This window comes from Monodelphis domestica, chromosome 2 (assembly GCF_027887165.1).
Source record: "Monodelphis domestica isolate mMonDom1 chromosome 2, mMonDom1.pri, whole genome shotgun sequence".
Classification (NCBI taxonomy): Eukaryota; Metazoa; Chordata; class Mammalia; order Didelphimorphia; family Didelphidae; genus Monodelphis; species Monodelphis domestica.
In genome coordinates, this window is record NC_077228.1 from 120,072,420 (window position 1) to 120,094,982 (window position 22,563).

A 22,563-nucleotide genomic window follows, 5' to 3' on the forward strand; every position below is an offset into this window, starting at 1 on the left:
ACTTTGTTTTCTCTTCCTAAATCTGGAAGATTAACTATGCCTCAACAATAAGAATATCTGATACATAGACAGCTCTTTTTTCTTTTTTGTTGTTCCCCTAAACCATGTCAGTAACACTAGGAAATTATGTTTTCTCAAGGAAAATTTGGCTTATTCTGCTATTTTCACAGAAATCTATTTTACTTTTAATGACAAGGGTTATGCTTTAGCTAGCGAGACTCAGAAGATGGTCAATCCTGAAAACATATAACTTGACACTGAATGCCAAAGTTAGAATGTTTCCCAAACCTGTGGTGGATTCCAAGTACTAATGGGAAGAGGGGGCTGACAAGTGCCTGAGGGTCTCAGGAACAGATCCCTGTTCAAAGATGCTGAACTACCTTTCTTTTTCTTTCTTCTTTTATTCTTAGGCCCACACTCCCAAGTAAGAAGGTGGCTGACCTCAGTACTCTTAATGAAGTAGGCTACCAGATCCGAATTTAACTAAGCCATAAAGGCCAACAGTGCTTCTGTTTGCACTTTACCCAGCACATGGCATCTTCAGGAGGATTTGCAACTCTTTATCAAGATCCTGTGAATTTTATTTTTAAGAAGTCACCTAGAAATAGTTATAAGTGGATATCTTCTTTAAAAAAAAATTTACCAAGTGGCCACCAAGAAAAGACAAAAAATAATAATTATGATGATTATGATAAGCCCTACCTGGGGCTGGACTATCTCCTTTACTCCAAAATGGGAGGACAACTACTTCAATGGTGGAGTCATATCATTTATCCCTCTTTTCTTAAACTGGCGCTGAATGCTGTGCTACACTGGTAGTCTTAGAGACAGATGTGTTTATGAAGTTCCTTCTTCCGTTTTTGGTGTTTGGACAGTACTGGCACACACATAGAAGGGTTAACTCATGATCAGTATTAGCAATATTCAGCAATAACTGAAGCAGAGGTGGGTGTGGTTTTTTTTAAACATTTATATTACCTCAATACCTGATAGATATGCAAACTTGATGGTATTAAGTTTTTCTGATAATTGATTTGTATTGTTTCCCTAACATTTATATAGTACGGATTTCCTTGTATTCAAAGGCCCTCATTCTGCATGCCTATACTGAAATTAAGGTACTCTTATATGCACGTATTTTCTTCAAAAGCACTGGAATTCTACTGGCATTATGGGAAACCATCTCTGGGATTATCCTGTCTCTCTTCCTTAAAGACATTCCCTGACAGATGGGTTTTTAAAAAAACATCTTTCTATTTTTTGTCACTAGCATTGAAATGTTCTAGATGCCAGCAAAAAGCCCATGTGTTTGGGAGCTCTTTGAGGTAGAGTTGGTGCTGTTAGGATTGTCTCTGACAGTGGCATATATTCTTAACAGGCCAAGGCCAAGGATGAATTAATGGGGTTGAGCACTGTTTGACCGTTCTTTTCATGTTTCATCTAATTTGGATACTGAGCCAGGCCTTGTCTCCAAAGGATTTACTACTGTTAAATGCACAGATTTTTTCCCCTAATGTCTTATATTAAGACCAGACATGACAATATGATCTTTTGCCCCCCTTAACCATAAATGCTGTTCCATTTATTTACTCAAAGTTGAATGAATTTAGGAATATGATTAAAATAATCCTTGGAGAATGAAAAAGAAGAACATTTGTGAGGTATTTGTTCCAGTACAGTAAAACATCTAATAATGCTATTTTTATCCATTAACCTCCGTATTATCTGTTAACTTCTGGCCTTAGGATCAGGATTACCAGGTACTTTCTGGCTATAGAGTATCATTTTTTGCAGCACACTGAATCAAAGAGTACTTCTAAGTAATTTGTCATATATTACCTGCAATATTAATAGGACAAAGCTAAAGACAGATTTTGCTATTGTAAAAGGGGGAAGGTGAAGCTTATTTTTTGATAAAAGGATTTTTCCCCTTCTGCTTTCTTTCATTTGGCCAGAAGAGTCAGAAAACAGGTAAAAAGAGAATTTGTATGTCCTTTGTCAATATAAACTTTGATTATTACTTAGAGAATAGGATGGAAATTAATATATTCCTTATCATTGATTAAAGTACAAAAAAGATTACTTTCAATAAATTGGAATTAATGACAATTGATTGGGAGGGCTAAGTCATGTGGCATGAGATAATCACAAAAGACTATTAATGAAAAATAGTAATGCCAGGGAAATAAAAACCACATATTCCTCTAAAATACCTATTAGGTGGAAGATCTTAAAGTGTTACTCTTCTATTCCTTTTAAAAGATTAGTCTGTGGTCTTACTAGCCCTTAAAATTCAGATTATAGTAACCAATGCTGTAGAATTGGTACCTCAATGCTTTTGTACATTCATCAACTTCATTTAAAGGTTTGTAGGATGGTGAGTGTATGTTTTTTTTAAGAAGCTGTAAGCCATTGATCTTGAGTTTACAATTAGATTTATTGTAACACTATTATAGTGTCAACTCATCTTAAGATGAGGAGGTATACGAAGTAATACCAAATTGTGGCACAGCCTGTCATTTGTGAAAGAAGGGGAAAAAGCAAACAAGAATTTATATTGATTCTAATGTACTGATATAAAATCCTTCAAACTGCCAACTGGTTTAATTAGCCAACTGATAAATTATTTCATCCATATTCAAAATCCTTAGAGATTTACTCCCCACCAAGTAAGGGCTAAGCAGTCATGTAAATGTGTAAGTAGTACATATATTTAAATGTTCTTTAATCAGCAGTATATCAATCATTATAACACTGTGATTTTCTATTGTATTATGTTCTTTTCTAAAAGAGAGAATTTAAAAATAGGTTGGATTGAACTTAAGAATTTCTCATTTTTTGAGTTATGGAACAGGCTTGAACAAAACACTAGAAATCTATAGTAAGCGATAATAAGAATAGCTTAAACCACCAAATCTGTACTTACTGATGTTCCAAGGTCAAAGATGAAAATTAATTTATGTTCAGAAAATATTTAAATGAGAAAGTCATGCTGTTTTACCTCAATTTAATTCATGTTTATTTAATTACCTACAGTCTAAGGTATATAAAAATTATCTTTCTTGAGTTTTGTAATTTTGTAAACAAAACCAGTTATTAGTCAATAGAAAAATTTACCAAATCTAATCACAGGAATACATTCAAAGTTTAAATGTGTGTCCAAAGTCTTGATTTTGAATATAGTTTGTGCTGTTTTTAGTGCACTTGATTTCAACAAGTGATATTAATATTTTCTATTACTCTAAAATCATGTGTATTTCACTTTTTCTAAGTCAATTATTTCTTAAAAATTTTATTAATACTGGTAAATAAAGCTTTTAAAATTTAATTCCCTCTTCTTACACCTGAAGTTTTATAAGCTATATAGCCATGTGAAAACTTGTATTATTTTTTTTAAGTACAATCAGAATCTTGTTTATTATCTTGAACTTTGTTCTGGCAAATGCATTTTTTAATACTTAAGAAAAACTGTGACTGTTTCAGTAAATATTTTTCTAGGCAAATGAAAACCTGTACAATGGGATTTTAGGGAAAACCTGACAGGTGCATGTTTCAGATTTTGCTTTTATTATCACTTGTATTGTTTCTACAAAGCATGGAACTTTAATAAAAATGTCTTGGAAGTTCGGGGGTTTAGTTATTATAAAAATATGAACTGGCATGATTTGTGTTTGTCTTACTTCTTGGCATAATTCACTATCCCTTAAGCTTCCTACGAAATTCAAATATCTTGTTAATTTTAAAATTTCTTTATCATATGCTTTTTATTCCTTCTCTACCTCCTTACAATCAAGTCATCTTTCCAACTAAATATTCTGATAGTTCACCTATCACTTAGTATCATATTAGATCTTAAAAGTTGGAAAGGCAAGAGAATAATAGTATCAAAGGAAATCTAGCTATTCTCCTGCACTCACAAAGTCTATACTTTCTTTAACTGATGCCATCACTAAACAGGTGTTAAGATGTCAACTCTGGTGACCACAGACCTCTTAAAAACCACTGACCTCTCAGATCTCAAATTGGGGCACAATATTTCCACAACCTAAGTTTTTTAGTTGGACAGTGAATTAGAAAGAATGAAGACTACTGTTCATTTTTTAAAAAACCCTTACCTTCCATCTTAGAATCAGTACTAAGTATTGGTTCCAAGGCAGAAGAGTGGTAAGAGCTAGGCAATGGGGGTTAAGTGACTTGCCCAGGGTCCCATAGCTAGGAAGTGTCTGAGGCCACATTTGACCCTAGGACCTCCCTTCTCAAAGCCTGGCTCTCAATCCACTAAGCCACCCCGTTGCTCCCTACTGTTAATTTTAAATTCACATATAATATTCTGATATCAAAAGGTAAATTCCTATACACTGTGTTTCATAGTCTTTTCTTCTTAATTAAGCACACAGAACCAGAAACAATTTAGCAGGTGTCTGTACTATCAGGTTTTGCTGCTATTTGCTGGTGAAAACAAGGCCCAATTTCTAGGAGTTGAAATCTTTGTTTACTAAGAGTCAAGACAATCAAGAAAAGTAGATAATTAGTTCTTCCTACTCAAGTTCAAATAATCAACAAGAATGTTATTGAGAGTCCTTGACTTGAGTCCAAACACAGGAGTTAGTTCATTTTGCTAAGTGAGCATACTAAAGTTAAGAGCAATTCTGTATCTCAAATCTGCAAAGTAAAGTATTTTATGAAAATGCTAAAACCACACTATTGTGAAGAACCATGAAAATTGCACTGTCACAGTTTTAGTTATGCTTAATTTGTAGCAAAACAGCCCCTATTAAAAAGGCTTTGTTAGTTCATTCACATACAACCACAATCAATGATGAGTCAAATTCATTTCCATTATTTTTCCCAGGACCATAATGGGATTACTACCATGTCATTCTGACTTAATACTTACTATATTTAACTTGCATAATATGGAGTATCTCAGTAATACTCTGAAGCTGACAGCACAAAAGAAATGTAGAAAACCCTAGAAGTACAGTTAATATATTACTTAAAACCCAGTAAATTATAAACATGAACAAGTAGTAGTTGGGAAAAATTTTTACTGAGCAAATCCTTATATGTCATCAATGAATCTCTTTCAATTTACTTTCTTTGGGTCTATATTTATTTTTAAAAACTCACTGAACTAAGTGGCTTTAGAGAGCATGAACTTTTTCCCTACTGCTTTTATTTGGGGGCAGAAATACCCTATATAAAAGGAAATTCATTGTTAAGATTTTTATAACAAACACAAAATGACTGATTAATATAAAAGCTCAGGATCTTATAGTTGATGTGTTGGTTGGCTTTGCTGAAATTATTTTTCCCCTCTTCTTTTTTAAATCTTTTTTACAAGGTATTCTTCAATTGTTAAGTAGGAAAGGATATACTTGAAATGAAGGTGATTATTCATCATTCATTTGATCTGATCCATCACTATATACAATAAACATTTTTTTTAGTAGATCCATTGTTCATTAACAATACACACACACACACACACACACACACACACACACACAAAGGCTTAGAAATAAATGAGTAAACTACTAAAGTAATTTAAAATGGCAATTAAAAATCACTAGATCACAAAGTTGTCACTATCCACAGGTTTCCTAAAGTTCCTGAGGCAGCAGTAGTAAAAAGCAATATTGAGTAGCTTCAGCAATATCTGCTGAATTCCAAAGCTGCAAATCTCCTAGTGAAAGGACTGTCTACTGAACTTTGAGTTAGTTGAATAAAAGTATGTGTTGCTCCTAAAATGAGGAGGGGGGAATAGGCTTATCCTTCCCTCATTGTGACTAGGGCAAAAGAAAGCCTGAGAAACAACTTAAAGGTAGTTAAGTGGCTCAAAGTCTTGGCTTGTTTGGTTTGGGGATGGTTACTCTGTTCCAGAGATGATCCTGAAAGAATGAACACCTGTAAAGCAACTAGTGCTTTTAGTAGCTTTCCAAACCTTTCCTCAGTAAAATGATGGAATTCTGAATATTAAGAATGGTAATAAAAAGAATTGGATTTTGTATTTTTTAAGAAAAGAAATTTCAAGTCATTTTTAAGAAACTGTTTAAACATGCTTTGTTGAATATTTGTGAATATAACTACCATACAATTTCAGAGCTGAACTAATTAGTGTTCTATAATGAATCCTCTCAATAAAATTTTGGGCACCTGGAAAGGTAACTAACTAGATGTAGTCTGAAAGAACACAGTTCACCAAAATCAAAGGAAAGTTACTTTGAACTCAAAGCAAAGCTTGTTTCAAATATGTGCAATTTTTTACTAAAAGAACTATAGAAGGTCAATTGTTTTTAAGAACTAGTCATTTTTACTGAAATATACAATAAAAAGCATTTACATCTCTGAAAAAATGCCATTTTCTTATTAGTCTGACAAATAGTTTATAAAAAAGGATATTAATGTAAAACTTTCCATCTATGTTTTGTGGAATCACAAATTATTATAATTACTTAACACCATGTTTGAAGAAACTATATACATAAAATCAGCATGCAAACTGTTATTCCTTGAATGGAATAATAAGGAAGAAGATTGTGTGAAAGAAACAGTATCAGTGTTCAAGTGTGAACTTGGCCAGTAAGGGCAGATGATCTGAGGAATTATTTTCATTAGGAAGTCCATTAACAGTCCATAAGTCTTCTTCTGTAAGAAGTGACAGTCTACCTAGAAGTTTCAAGCCACCAACTAAAGCAACTTCAGTTCCTACATAAGAAAAAAAAATTTATCAGATTGTAATACATTAATTATGAGTTACATCATATCTTAAACAACCTTAATATTCTAGTAATAGACAAGTGAGATTTGAGACCCAATCAAAAGATCAGCATGATATCTGAAGTATTAAAAAATATTATTGCTGAGTAATTATTATTTCATCCTGTAACAGGATATACAAATACTCTTTAGTACAGAATACTTACATATAGAACATTTTAAATAAGAATCATTTTATGATGGACAGCTACATAAAAAATTCATTCACTAATTCTGCAACTTCACAAAACCAAGTCAGAGCAGAATAATGGGATTTTATGCCACAATCTTCTTACACCACCTAGTGGCATTCTGCTGAAGTGGCAAGGACCATGAGGGACAGACAGTAAGGACAATGCTAGTACTACCAAACACAGTTCAACACCAGTTATACAGGATAAAATAGAAGAGTGAGAAAGGAAGAAAAGAAATGAGAGAGGGACACAGAGATGGGTCAAGGGAAAAGGGGTACTTGGGATGAATGGCTTCCAACCTCTGATTTGGATAGATACTTTATATACCTTAAAGACCTAAAATGATTTATAAATGTTTTTTAAAAGCACTATTTATTCCAAATATATTTTATAAGTAGAAGGGAATTTAGAAATTCCCTGGTTCAATAATCTCTTCCTGCCTCACACTCCTGAAGAACTGGTTGAACACTCCTTTAGGTGAACACATGTATTGATGGAGAGCAGCTACTACCTTAGACAGCAAGTATTTTGTTTTTGGATACCTATAAACAATTGGCAAATACAATGGATAGAGAGCCAGTTCTGAAGTCAGGAAGACTCATCTTTCTGAGTTCAAATCCAGTCTCTGCCATTTATTAGCTTTGTGAACATGTCATTTAAAGTCATTTGCCTCAGTTTCTTCATCTGTAAAATGAGCTGGAGAAGGAAATGGCAAACTGCTCTAGTATCTTTTCCAAGAAAATCCCAAATGGAGCTATGAAGGGTTGAACATGACTGAAAAAATGACTGAAAACATTAGAAAATTATTCCTCATGATGAACTAAAATCTGCTTCCTTCTCACCCAAATATGATAGCCTTCCAAAAGTATGAAAAATTAGTTTAACTGTTTTTCCATATGACAATCTTTCGAACATGTGAAAACAATTTCATATTCTTTAAGCTAAATGTATCAGGTCCTTAAGTTATTCTCCTTGACAAGATTTATAAACACCCTCTCTCCACTACTTACTGTCCTTGTTACTTTCCTCTGAGCATGTCAAAGTTCAACTTAACATCTAGTACCCAGAACTGAATATAGTGTAGATGATAGTGTATGAGCAATGCAAAGTACAAAGATTTCTTCCCACATAAAATGAGATTAATGGTTTTGATACTATAATGGATCTGTCATATCTGTGAAGATAGGCTTTCTGCTGGTGCAGATTTCTAAGTTTTTCTCTTATGCCATATATTTCCATATTCTTCAGAAAACACTCAATATGTTGGGAGGTCCTCCTGCTTCTTTTCATACCTTCATAGTCCCAATATAACACTCAAATTGTTCGCAAATTCTCTCTCATGCCCACAGTTAGAGGCCATATGACTAGTCATCATTGTTATTATCCTCTAACCTATTCCTTAAGTATTTCACTAACTGGTATTCCCCTAGTCCTAGCAAACTTCAATTTCCTCTTTCCTTCAAACCACTTTCCTGTGTGACTTCTTCCAGCAATATTCAACCCTATCTTTAGTGGGCCCCACCCTTTATTTTCCTCTGTTCTTTTTAACCCTCTGGACCTCTGTCTTTATTAATAAACTTCCCTTCACCTTGGATATCATCTAATCCTTCATATTTCTGGTGTTTATATAACACTATATTGTTGTAGAAATCATCTCATCCTTTTTACTTCTTTCTAATACTGGTGGCTCCTCTCAGTTCAACCCAACTACCCAACTAACTGGGTCAAGAGGAGAAGGGGGAGGGCAGCTGGGTGGCTCAGTGGATTGAGAGCCAGGACCAGAGATGGAAAGTCCTGGGTTCAAATCTGACCCCAGATACTTCCTAGCTGTATGACCCTGGGCAAGTCAGTTAACCCCCATTGCCTAGCCCTTACTATTCCTCTACCTTAGAACCAACGCACAGCATTGATTCTAAGGTGGATTCTAAGTATCACAGTATCACAGTATCGATTCTAAGGTGTTTTTTTTTTTAAGTTTAAAAAAAAGAGAAGTTAGTATACTCTTTGCCTCCCACTACGACTCTCAGGCCCTTCCTCTGTCATGAATTCTAGAAAATCTCTTCTTCTCAAAGGTCTATTGTGTCTAAATTACCCTGTCTAGATCTTTATCAGTGCCATCTACTGACCACCAGGTCACTTATTCTCCTTCATTCCTCAAGAATTCCAGTAGCCAATTCAGATTCTCTTTATCCCAATTTCTGGATTTTCAATATTCGTATTGATGTCTTTTCACAGTATCTTCACAGTTCACTATCCTCAACTCCCATGCCTTAAAGGCCAACTCTACTACTATATAAGCAACCAAACCTTTCCAACATCTGATCATAATATTACCCTGCTCAAAAATCTTAATTGGCTGTCTACTGCCTTTAGGATAAAATACAGTCTCTTTAGCCTGATATTAAAAACTATAATCTGACCTCAACTGAGTTTTTCAGAATTATTTCACATTACTCTCTACTCTTTATACACTTCATGTTCTAGGCAAACTGGACCATTTTCTCTTTCCAAAATTTATGCCATCTCCATACATTCACCTACAGAAGCTGTTCTCTCTGCTGGAATGCATTCCATCTCACCATTTCTCCCTCATCTTCATGGAGAAAGGGGTATCTAAGAAGTTTTCTTAAGACTCTCAGCTTTTAGTGTTCATTCCTTCCATAAATATTCCCAGAGTTAAATGCTTCCTTCATTTCTTACTCTTTATTTTACTTATTCATGTTCCTTTCAACCCTTTTGATATAATACAAGTTCTCTGAAAACTATAATTATCATGTTTTTGTCTTTGTATCTCTAGTACTTCAAACAGAGCTTTACATATAAGCAAGTAGTTAAAAATACTTGTTGAAATGAATCACTTACAATGACTACCTTTCTTTTCTCATATTAAAAAACTGGTTAAGATATTTGTTTCAATGAGTTCAATTATACACATATTTTTGTACCCTCCCCCAACCTTTATTTTTGTAAACACACCTCTATCCTCTAAAAAAAGCCTTAACATCATAGGGATGATAACAACAATAATAGCATTTCTATAGCACTTCAAGTTTTGCAGAGGTTTACAAATAGGATCTCATTTTAACCTCATAACAACTCTGGGAGGTAATTTTAAAGATAAGGAAACTGAGGCTGAGAGAGGTTAGGTGACTTGCCCAAAGTTAAGAAGCTAGAACAAGTCTGATCTGAGATTCAAACTTAGGTCTTCCAGAATCCAGGTCCAGCACACTAAACACTGAGTCAACAAGCTGCCCTCTTTACTTAAAATGCCAACATTAATTCCTTAGAAATTCATAAATACTAAATGCTGGTGCTCAAAGGGTCATGAAATGTCTGGTCTAGCCTATTATTTCATAGACTAGGAGACTGAAGATGAGAGAGGATAAGTGGCTTGTTCAAGATTAAACAGCAAGTTTTTAACAGAGCTACAAGTGCAGCCTCAACCTAATGTCTCCATGATCTTTCCCATTGGCACTATGCTGCCAGATGCTAAAACCACAACAAGTATGTACAAGATCATGGAATTCCCCCAATAAAGGCACATGCCTCAGGGGTACTAAAAATCAAGTTAAGATTTAACAGGTCACAGAAAAAACATTATTAGTGTATTTATATTAAAAACAATTCCTCTTGTCACAGAAAAACAAGATAAATTCATTTCTACGTAGAAACAACAAAAGGCAACATGGAAAATCTAAAATGTCAAAAGTGGACTCATACCTAGTAAACAAGAAACAAAAATGATCATCTTGTTTTGCAATTTTCTGTAACCTACCTAGCCAGTATATATTCAACCAAAAATGAATAGGCAAGTAATATAAATGAATAATTTCTATCAAATTTTTAATTACTTGGTTTTCAAACCCAGACCTTTTTCCCCCCAGCTGAACTTCTAAAAAATAACTATCTATTATGTTTCTTTGGTGAAAATATTAGTAGATTTGTCTTCTTTACCTTGCTGTGAGTTCATAGATTCCTTTTCTGTTGAGTAGAAAATGTAATCCACTGTTACAGCATTTTTCGAATGACAAGTTGTCACTTCTGGAATTCCAGTGTTGGGAAGGTAATGTGAATATACAGATGATAAACTAAAATGATGGTGTAAGTTTGAAGATAATCTAAATTAAAGAAAAAATGTGTCCAACTTGTTTTATGTCACCCATAACTTTTCCTATTTAAAATGGCATTTACTTAATTGTTGCAAGAAAAAATATGCATCTTTAAACAATAAGCACCTAACAACCTCTAAATTCATTAGATAAATTATAATCAGATATGCCCAATTCCCACTGATAAGTGCATATGCTTACGTGTAAATATTATTAACTGAAATCTACTTTAATTCTAATCAAAATACCTTCAGTAGTCAGTTCCAAGCTTAATATGCTAAATCAACTTTATTATTATGGTAGTGAATTTCAATGAACCCTCTTTTATCCAAAAGTTTTCTTTACTTTTTAAACATAACACCAACTATAAAAGAAGTTTCAATGTGATATGGTTTTGAAAATTACAAAGGTATTTTAAGTCTAGTAATTCCATGCCTTCATATGAAAAAAGTCAATAAACCTATCATTTTTCAGAGAACTCACTTTTCAGTTGCTATGAGGACCTCTGTTTTTTCCAACTGTTTTTGAGTCATATCATCCTCTTCTATAAGAGCAAGAGAAATATTAGGATATGAGCATGTTAATTTAAATGTTACTAACTCATTCTTTTCACATATGCCCAGTATAAATTTAAATATTTTAGATATATGTTGTTTCACCCAAGGAACTATATATTATTGTTGTTCAAAAAAAGGTTAATGATAGAAATAAATTACAAACGTGACCAAAATCACATGCAATTTCTTGTAGATTTTTTTGAAGCTCAACTTTTTATTGCTAAAAAGATAATATATGTCTCAAAAAAGAAAAATGTAATATTTCTATATTTTCTATCACACACAAAGAAAGCCTAATTTACTTGACAAAACTTACCTGCCTTTTCTACTCTTGTTACCTGTGGTATCTCATAGACACAATTCTGTGAAATACCCAGACTCGGGGGCCATATTGGAATAGACAAAATTCTTTGTCCCCGGGGAGACTGTTCCTGACCAGAAACCTAAAACAAAATTTCAACAAACTATTTAATACTTCAGTCAAAGATCTGATGCTTCAATAGAGCAGGTACTCACTCCCTCTACCAGCAAAGATGGCAATGTCCATCCCTACTCTCAGGAGACAGTAAGTACTTATGAGCATGGATGGCCAAAAAATTTTACCAATTACTGGCCAATCTTCTAGTGAAGATTCTTTCTAAATTTGGTTAGGCTAGTTTTAGGATGGCAGATTTCTAATCTATCACCAAAACTACAGTGAAAGCCTAAATGGTTCAGATCTGATAACATTTGTGCTCATCTGGCACAGCTTTTGAGAATCATGGAAAATCAAGTCAGGATGAGGCAGAAAGTCTTAAACACTTTGGTGAAGTATTAAATTCTTTAATATAAAGTATGAGTCTTTATGAAGTAAAAAGTCTTTAATACTTTGGTGAAGGTTCTTAAGTAAATATGGTTTTGTTTTTAATTACAAAGGAATTACTACATTAAAGTAACATGAGATTCAATATCAGAATGGGAAAAGTAATCTTTATTAGATAACCTGTGAAATGGCTTAATACTTCAAAACCTTGTCTACTTAACACTAAAAAATAATTTAAACTAAATATCTGTGAAAATATTAACATTTTCTTCTATCTCACATATTTTCTTTAAATATGAAAATATTAAAATAAAATTATAAATAAAATGATTTTATCTACACAATTCTTTTTCTTTTATTTTCCCCACCATCTACATTATAGCTCCCATTCTTAATTCCTCAAGATTTATTCAAAGTTAATTTATAGTCTCTCAAAATGCAAACCTAAAAGTTTTTTGAGGAATTAAAATGTTCCATTTTGCCTATTTATCAACCTTTATAGAATGGTTCCTAATCTTTTTTAAAATTTCATTTATTTTTTTTTATTTAATCAATTAACTTAGAATAGTTTTCCATGGTTACATAATTCATGTTCTTTCCCTCCCCTCCTCCCATAGCCAACAAGCAATTCCACTGGTTTTTTTTCTCATTTGCTTATTTCTTTTTCTTTTCTTTTTTTATTCCTAATCTCATCTCCCAGTTGAAATGGCTCTCTCCAAAGTTACTAAAAATCTCTTAATTGGACTATAGAATGGGATTTTTCTCAGTCCTAATGCTTTGACTTCTTTGTAGCATTTTACCTGCTTTTCTTCCTGATTCTTTTCCCTCTTCTTTTCAAGTCTACTTTGCAGGAAGACCATTTAAAAAGCCCACCCTTTAACTGTGGGTGTTACCTAAGACTTTGTTCTGGGATTTTATTAGTTCTCATGGATGCAATTATTTTCTATGCTGATGATCAATATATCGATGTCTTCTCTCTTTCCTGAACTTCTGAGTCCCTTATCATCAATTGCCTTTTGGATGTTTCCAATTGGTTGTCACATGGGCTACTCAAGCTCAACATACTGAAAACAAAATCCTTTAGCTTTTCCCCAAAACCAAACCTTCTTCCAAACTTCCCTTTTGAAGCTCTCTATACTTCTAGTCATCCAAGTCTGCATCTTGAACTCCTCACTCTTCCTAAATTCAAAATCTAATGAGTTTTCAAGTAAGAAATGCAAATCAAAATAATTCAGAGATTATCTCACAACCATTAGACAAGATACCATCATCCAGGTTCAAATCTTCAACTTCTCACTCTTCCTAAACCCACATACCTAAAGAGTTTACAAGTCAGATATGAAAACCAAGACAATTCTGAGATATCTCAACCCAGCAGAGTATTAAAAATGATAAATGTTGGTGTGGATGTGGGGAAATGGAGACACTAATACAGTGTTGATGGAGCTGTGAAAGGATCCAACCATTTTGAAGAGCAATATTTATAGCAGCTTTCTTTGTGGTGGTAAAGAATTGGGGGATATCCATCAACTTGAGAATGGCTAAACAAATTGTGATGAAATACTACTGCACAATAAGAAATGATGAGCAAATTAATTTAGAAAAAAAAATTTTAAGAGCTACACAGGATAATGAACAACAAAATGAGTAGAACCACATCATACATAGTTACAGAATCCTGGAAGAATAAATGGTGAATGTTACTTCCAGAGAGTGAACTAAAAGATTAAAAACATGAAAGGCTTAATTTGTATAAACATGTCTATCTCCTGGATGATACCTTCTGAGATGTGGGGAGGAGCTAGGATGCTTATAAATAAATTATATTAATAAAAAGTGATGTTGTATTAAAAATAAAAAAAGTTGACAAGTCTTGGTGATCCTGCAATATATTTCCACATTTGTTCCTTTTTTCTCTACTGACATCACAATTACCCAAGTTCAGAATCTTATCACCACTTTTCTGGACTACTGCAATAGCCAAATTCTCCCTGCTTCAAAATTTCCCCTCTCTAATCTAGACAGATATTGCCTCTAAGATCAAATGTAAACTACTGTTTGCCACATAAAGGGCCTCTAAACTACTTTTTCAGCCTTACCATATATTACTTCCTCTTCATGAACTTTTCAAGACAGTCTCTGGACCCTTTGCTGTTTTTCATACACAATATTTCATCAAAGGCTTTCTCTCATTCCTGTATTGTATACTCTTCTCCCTTCTACCTTAGGATCCCTAATTTCTTACAAGTTCAGCTTTAAAATAAAGAATCTTAAGACAGCCATTCTGGTTACTTGTTAACAATTCCAGTGAAGCATTAAAATTGTTAACAAGGAAAGCACTGGATTATCAATGGTTTTAAAGACATATTGCCCCTACCTCTCACTGACATCAGATCAAAGAAATTAAATGCCTTCACAGTAACTTAGTACCAATTCTTTAAATGATAAGAAGAAATAGTCAATTGGCCAAGATGGAGGATCAGGGAAAGCAATTCAGAAGTCTCCCAACATTCCTCTCAAACAACTTTAACTTAATTCCTCAAATCAAATATTAGAGCAGCAGAGCAAACAAAAGGTTGGAGTGAGGCATTTTCTGACCTAAGAAAATTTAAGGGATTTGTAAGAGAGGTCCATGACAAAGAGGTGGAAGCCTGTCTGGAACCCATACATGTAGTGGCCACAAGGGCAACAACAGCAGCAATAGCATTTTCTAGAGTTCTCAGTCCAGAGATTAGAAAAGGATCAGACAACTGGTCAGACAGACTACAATGGATCTTTGCTGGCACTGAGTATAGCTGGTATTGATTGGCAATACTATTACACATACATAGTTTTGAGTTGCAGTTCCAGGCCAAAGAGGAACACTGATTATCAGTCACAAAGGAGTAGGGGCTCAGATTAACAGTTCCAAAGCAGAGGAGTGCTAGCATCAGCAGCTGCAAGGGTCCAGAGAGTAAAGACTTTCAAGGGAAAAAACCCAAGTACAGATCAGGAAAACAAGGACCATACCTCTCCTAGGATCACAATACCTTGTAAGCACTCCAGATGTAAAAGAAAACAACAGCAGAAAAAAGCCTTAGGATAATGTCTCCCTGCTTCGAGGTGAGCAAAACCCAACCCAACCTTAACATAAAGTTCAAAGTCAACAGTAGGCCAGAAAATGAGCAAACAACTAAAATGAGAATCTGACCATGAAAAAATTACTATGTTGGCAGGAAAAATGAAAACTTAAACTTAGAAAAAGGCAACAACGTGAAAACAGCAACCAAAAAAAAGACTTAAAGAAAATGCAAATTGAACCTGAACCCAACAAGATTTCCTAGAAGATAAAGATAAGAGTGGTAGAGAGAAAATAAATAACATAATGTGAATGGTATGAACTCAACCATAAAATGGAAGTGGATAGCAGAATGGATTAAAAATGAGAATCCTCTCATATGTTGTCTACAAGAAACACACTTGAGGCAGGTAGACACACACAGGGTAAAGGTAAGAGGTTGGAGCAGAATCTATTGGGCTGCAACTGAGACAAAGAAGTCAGGAGTAGCAGTCATGATCTCAGACAAAGCTAAAGTAAAAAGACATTTGATTAAAAGAGATAAAGAAGGTTATTACATCTTGATAAAAGGAAGTATAAATTATGAAGGAATATCACTACTTAACATATATATGCACCAAATAGTATAGCATCTAGATTTTTAAAGAAGAAACTAAAGGAGCTTAAGGAGAAAACAGATAGTAAAACCATATTAGTGGGGGACCTCAACCTTCCCCTATATGAATGAGGTAAATAAAACCAAAAAATGAACAAGAAAGAAGTAAGGGAAGTAAATGAAATATTAGAAAAATTACTAATAGATATCTGGAGAAAATTGAATAGGGATAAAAAAGAATATAACTTATTTTCATCAGTACAAGGTACATATACAAAAATTCACCATGTACTAGGGCATAAAAACATTGCAAACAAATGTAGAAAAGCAGAAATAATAAATGCAATTTTTTCAGATCATAATGTGATAAAAGTCATAATAAGGGCTCATGGATAGGCAAATTTAAAATTAATTGGAAATTTAATAATCTAATTCTTCAAAACTGATGGGTCAAAGAACAAATCATAGAAACAATTTCTGATTTCATTGAAGAGAATAGCAATGAGAAGGTGCCAGATCAAAATCTATGGAATATAGCCAATGCAGTACTCAGGAAAAAATGAGAGGGAGGAGATCAATGAATTGGGCAGGCAACTTTAAAAGCTAGAAAGAGAACAAATTAAAAATCCCTGGATAAAAACTAAATTGGAAATCCCAGAAATCAAAGGAAAAAATTAATAAAATTGAAAGTAAAAGAACTATTAAACTAATTAAACTAATAAATAAAACTAGGAGCTAGTACTTTAAAAAAAAACAAATAAAATAAAATACTTGTTAATCTAATAAAAAAAGAAAGAAGAGAATCAAATTAACAGTATCAAAGATAAAAAAGGTGATCTCACCTTTAATGAACAGGAAATTGAGGTAATTATTAAGAGCTAGTTTGCACAATCATATGGCAATAAATATGACCATCTAGGTGAAATGGGATATTTATAAAAATATAAATTGCCTAGATTAACAAAAGAGGAAATAGAATACTTAAATAATCCCATATCAGAAAAAGAAATTAAACAAGCCATCAAGGAATTCCCCAGGAAAAAAATCCCCAGGGCCAGAGAGATTCACAAGAGAATTCTATCAAACATTTAAAAAACAACTAATCCCAATATTGTACAAATTACCTGACAAAATAGGCAAAGGAGTCTTACCAAATTCCTATGACACAAATATGGTACTGATTCCAAAGCCAGGCAAACCAAAAACAAAGAAAAAAAACTACAGACTGAACTCTTTAATGAACATAGATGAAAAAATCTTAAATATAAGCAAAAAGATTACAGCAAATTTTCATAAGGATTATTCACTATGACCAGGTGGGATTTACACTAGGAAGGCAAAGATGGTTTAATACTAGGAAAACCACCCACATAACTGACTATATCAATAACCAAACTAACAAAAATTACATGATTATCTCAACAGATGCAGAAAAAGCCTTTGACAAAGTACAATACCCATTCCTACTCAAAACACTAGAAAGTACAGGAATAGATGGGTACTTCTCAAGATAATAAGCAGTATGTAAGTTCAGCAAACATCTGCAATAGGGATAAACTAGAAGCCTTCCCAACAAGATCAGGAGTGAAGCAAGGATGCCTACTATCACCTCTATTATTTACTATTGTACTAGAAATGCTAGAAATAGTAATTAGAGAAGAAAAAGAAATTGAAGGTATTAAAGTAGGCAATGAGGAAACTAAACTATCACTCTTTGAAGATATGATAAACTTAAAGAATCCTTGAGTAAAAAGCTAGTCAAAATCATCAACTTTAGCAAAGTTGCAGGGTGCAAAATAAATCCACATAAGTCATCAGCATTTCTCTACATTTTCAGCAAAACTCAGCAGCAAGAGTCAGAAAGAGAAACTACATTTAAAATCACTCTAGACAGTATAAAATATTTAGGAATATATTTGCTAAGACAAGCACAGGAATTATATGAACACAACTACAAAACACTTTTCACATGATTAAAACTAGATCTAAATAATTGGAAAAACATTAGTTGCTCATGGGTAGGATGAGCTAATATAATAAAAATGCCAATCCTACCCAAATTAATTTATTTATTCAGTGCCATATCTATCAAACTACCAAGAAACTTTTTTTATAAAATTAGAAAAAACTATAACAAAGTTCATCTGGAAGAACAAAAGATCAAGAATTTCAAGGGAAATAATGAAAAAGAAAATGTGAAGAATGGGGACCTAGCAATACCAGATCTTAAACTGTACTATAAAGCAATGGTCACCAAAACACATAGTACTGGCTAAAAGACAGAAGGGTGGATCAATGGAATAGACTAGGGATAAATAACCTCAGCAAGACAGTGTTCAATAAACCCAAAGATCCCAGCTTTTGGGACAAGAATTCACTATTTGACAGAAACTGCAGTGAAAATTAGAAAACAGTATGGGAGAGATGAAGTTTGGTTCATCATCTCACACCCTGTATCAAGATAAATTCAAAATGGGTAAATGACTTAAATATAAAGAGTGAAATCATACATAAATTAGGAGAACATAGAATAGTATACCTGTCAGATCTGTGGGAAAGGAAGGAATTTAAGAGCAAGCAAAAGAAAGAGAACATTACAAAATGTAAAATGAATTATTTTGATTATATTAAATTTAAAAGGTTTTGTACAAACAAAATCAATTCTACTAAAATTAGAAGGAAAACAACAAACTGGGGAAAAATTTCATAACAAAACTCTCTGACAAAGGTTTAATTTCCCAAATATATAAGAAACTAAGTAAAATTTACAAAAAATCAAGACATTGTCCAAACAACAAATGGTCAAGGGATATGAATAGGCAGTTTTCAGATAAAGAAATCAAAACTATCAATAACCATATGAAAAAGTGTTCTAAATTCCTCCTTATTAGAGAAATGCAAATCAAAACAACTCTGAGGTACCACCTTACACCTAGCAGATTGGTCAATATGACAGCAAAAGAAAATTATAAATGAGGAAGGGATGTGGCAAAATTGGGACACTAATACACTGCTGGTGGAGTTGTAAATTGGTATAACAATTCTGGAAGGCAATTTGGAATTATGCTCAAAGGGCTTTAAAAGAATGCCTGCCCTCTGATAAAGCCATACCATTGCTGGGTTTGTACTCGAGAGTTAATAAGGAAAATGTTTGTACAAAAATGTTTATAGCCACACTTCTTATAGTGGCAAAAAATTGGAAAATGAGGGAGTGTCCCTTGATTGGGGAATGGATGAATTGTGGTATCTGATGATGATGTAATACTATTGTGCTGAAAGGAATCTGAACTAGAGGAATTCCATGTAAACTGGAAAGACCTCCAGATATTGATGCAGAGTAAAAGGAGCAGAACCAGGAGAACACTGTATACAGAGACTGACTGATACACTGTGGCACAATCAAATGTAATAGATTTTTCTACTAGTAGCAAAGCAACAATCCAGGACAATCCAGAGGAATTTATGAGAAAGAATGCTATCCACATCCAGAGAAAGAACTGTGGGAGTAGAAACACAGAATAAAAGCATATGATTGATCATGTGGTTCGATGGGGATATGATAAGGGTTTTGGACTTTAAAAGTTTACTCAATTGCAAATATTAATATGGAAATAGGTTTTAAACAAGATACATGTATAACCCAGTGGAAAAATCATGAATCATGGAACCATGTAAAAATATCTTAAAAAATAAAAAATAAAATGATCTCTAAACCCAAATCCAAATCAAATATTGTGGAGTCAAAGTCAGGATTACATAAGATTTGGCGGCTTCCATGTTAAAGGAGAGGATCACTTGGAATATGATAGTCCAGAAAAGCAAAGGAGCTAGCATTACAGAATAACCTCTCCAGCTAAACTTCGGGGGGGGGGGGATATATATTTAAAGAAATAGAGGATTTAAAAATATTCCTGATGAAAAGATCAGAGATAAATGGAAAACATGACATTCAAACACAAGACTTAAGAGAAGCACAAAAAGACAAACATTAAAGGATAATTATAAGGGACTCAATAAAGTTAAACTGTTTACATTCTTGTATGAGAAGATGATATATATATATGTATATGATTTCTAAGAACTTTATCATTATTAGGGCAGTTTAAAAGAATCTTCAAAGACAGAAGGCATGGGTGTGAGTCATTTATGTTGCAATGATAGCCCAAAAAAATGTAGTAGTAAGAAAGAGGGGACTTCCGGTCAAGATGGCGGCTTAGAGAAAGCTAAAGTTCAGATCTCCGGAAAACCCTTCCCGACCGATCTCAAACTATAAGCTCCTAAGGCTCCGAAATTCAAAACGATCAACAGCATAGACCCTGGGAATCCTCCTCCTGGACCTGGACCTGGATCAAAAGGTACGGCCCCCCTCAAAAGCAAGAACCCGAGATCACTTGGACCTAAGGGGTAGGAGCTCAGAGTCCAAGGCTCCAGGAAGCCGCAGCCCCACCCCCCTCAGAGAGCAGGGTCCTCTGAAACAACAGCAACCCTCAGGGTGGGCAAGACAGCCTCAAGCTGGATCCTGCTATCCCAGTCTCAGTGAAAGTCACTGCCCTTGGAGCTCCGGGAAGCTGCCGGCCCCTTCCCCCGCAGAGAGCAGGGTCCTCTGAAACAACAGCAACCCTCAGGGCCGACAAAAGAGCCTCACGGCCAGCTATTCTGAAGGCAACTTCCGGAAAGCAACCTGACCCAGAGAGCGGGGGAGAGTGTGGCCCCCTGGTCCAACCCTTCCATTCCAGTTCCAGTGAAAGTCATTGCCTTAAGGCATACTCAGTTTAACCCAGGGAAAGCTCATAGAACCGATAATCTGCCTAGGACTAAAGCCTCTGAACATCAGACAGAGATAAGAAAAGCTAATCCTCCCCATTCAGAGATGGCAAACTCCACAGAAGCACAGAAGCCCCCAAATCCCAAGAAAAATAAGAAGAAAGGGGCGACTTTGGACACATTCTACAGAGCCAAAATACAAAATACAGAGGAGATAGAAGACGATACACAAGAAAATGCTCCGAAACCTTCCAAAGGAAATGGAAACTCTCCACAAACCCATGAAGAATTTGAATCAGAAATGACCAAAAAGATGGAAGCCTTCTGGGAGGAAAAGTGGGAAATAATGCAAAAGAAATTCACGCATCACAAAACCGGTGTGACCAAACTGAAAAGGAAAACCAGGCTTTAAAGGCCAGAATCAGGCAGCTGGAAGACAACGATCGTGTAAAAGAGCAAGAATTAATAAAGCAAAGCCAAAATACCAAGAAATTAGAAGAGAACATAAAATATCTCACCGACAAGGTGACAGCTCTGGAAAATAGAGGGAGAAGAGATAATTTAAGAATAATTGGACTTCCAGAAAAGCCAGAAATAAACAGCAAACTCGACATCATGATAAAAGAGATAATCAAAGAAAATTGCCCAGAGATTCTAGAACAAGGGGGTAATACAGCCACTGACAGAGCTCACAGAACACCTTCTACACTAAACCCCCAAAAGACAACTCCCAGGAATGTAATTGCCAAATTCCAAAGCTCTCAAACAAAAGAAAAAATCCTACAGGAAGCCAGAAAAAGACAATTTAGATATAAAGGAATGCCAATCAGGGTCACACAAGACTTTGCAAGTTCTACTCTGAATGATCGTAAGGCATGGAACATGATCTTCAGAAAGGCAAGAGAGCTGGGTCTTCAACCAAGAATCAGCTATCCAGCAAAACTGACTATATACTTCCAAGGGAAAGTATGGGCATTCAACAAAATAGAAGATTTCCAACTTTTTGCAAAGAAAAGACCAGAGCTCTGTGTAAAGTTTGATACCGGAAAACAAAGAGCAAGGAATACCTGAAAAGGTAAATATTAAGGAAAGGGGAAAGGAGAAAAATGTTATCTTCTTCTTTTACTCAAACTCTCTTCTATAAGGACTACATTTATATCAATCTATGTATACTAATATGTGGGGAAAATGTAATGTATAAATAGGGGGTAAAGAAAGACCAAATAGAATAACCTTTCTCACACAAAGATTCACATGGGAAGGGGAGGGGAAGAAAACTCCTATAAGAAGGAGAGGAAGAGAGGGTGTTTTACTTAAACCTTAGTCTCAGGGAAATCAACTCTGAGAGGGAAAAACATCCAGATCCATTGGGATCTTGAATTCTATCTTACCCAACAAGGGTAGGGAGAAGGGAAAACCAAGGGGGAAAGGGGGAGAGGGAAAACAAAAAGGGAGGGAAAGAGAGGGGGGAGGGGGAGGGAACAAAAAGGGAGGGACTAAAAAGGGAAACATCAAGGGAGGGGACAAGGGGGACTGATTCAAAGTAAATCACTGGACTAAAAGGTAGAGCTGAAGAAGAAAAGGTTAGAATTAGGGAAGGATATCAAAATGCCAGGGAGTCCACTAATGACAATCATAACTTTGAACGTGAATGGGATGAACTCACCCATAAAATGTAGACGAATAACAGAATGGATTAGAATCCAAAACCCTACCATATGTTGT

At 34.5% G+C, this 22,563-nt stretch overlaps 2 protein-coding genes across 21 annotated transcripts in view; one reads left to right on the top strand and one right to left on the bottom strand.

Moving 5' to 3' along the window:
• Nucleotides 1-3,623, top strand: part of VASH2 (vasohibin 2) — a 52,969-nt gene extending 49,346 nt beyond the window's left edge. For both annotated transcript variants that reach the window (XM_007481366.3, XM_056815906.1), the window contains exon 7: nucleotides 411-3,623. In XM_007481366.3, the coding sequence (XP_007481428.2) occupies nucleotides 411-483 (73 nt within the window). In that variant the 3' untranslated portion in view covers nucleotides 484-3,623. The remainder of the gene's footprint in view (nucleotides 1-410) is intronic.
• A 2,667-nt stretch (nucleotides 3,624-6,290) lies between these two features.
• Nucleotides 6,291-22,563, bottom strand: part of ANGEL2 (angel homolog 2) — a 40,199-nt gene continuing 23,926 nt past the window's right edge. For 15 of the 19 annotated variants that reach the window (XM_007481368.3, XM_016430148.2, XM_007481373.3 and 12 more), the window contains 4 exons: nucleotides 11,936-12,062; nucleotides 11,546-11,606; nucleotides 10,908-11,071; nucleotides 6,291-6,708 (listed from right to left, as the gene is read on the bottom strand). In XM_007481368.3, the coding sequence (XP_007481430.2) occupies nucleotides 6,557-6,708; nucleotides 10,908-11,071; nucleotides 11,546-11,606; nucleotides 11,936-12,062 (504 nt within the window). In that variant the 3' untranslated portion in view covers nucleotides 6,291-6,556. Of the gene's footprint in view, nucleotides 6,709-10,907; nucleotides 11,072-11,545; nucleotides 11,607-11,935; nucleotides 12,063-22,563 lie in introns of those variants that run through there. The other 4 variants (XM_056815904.1, XM_016430150.2, XM_007481374.3 and 1 more) reach the window with 3 other exon arrangements.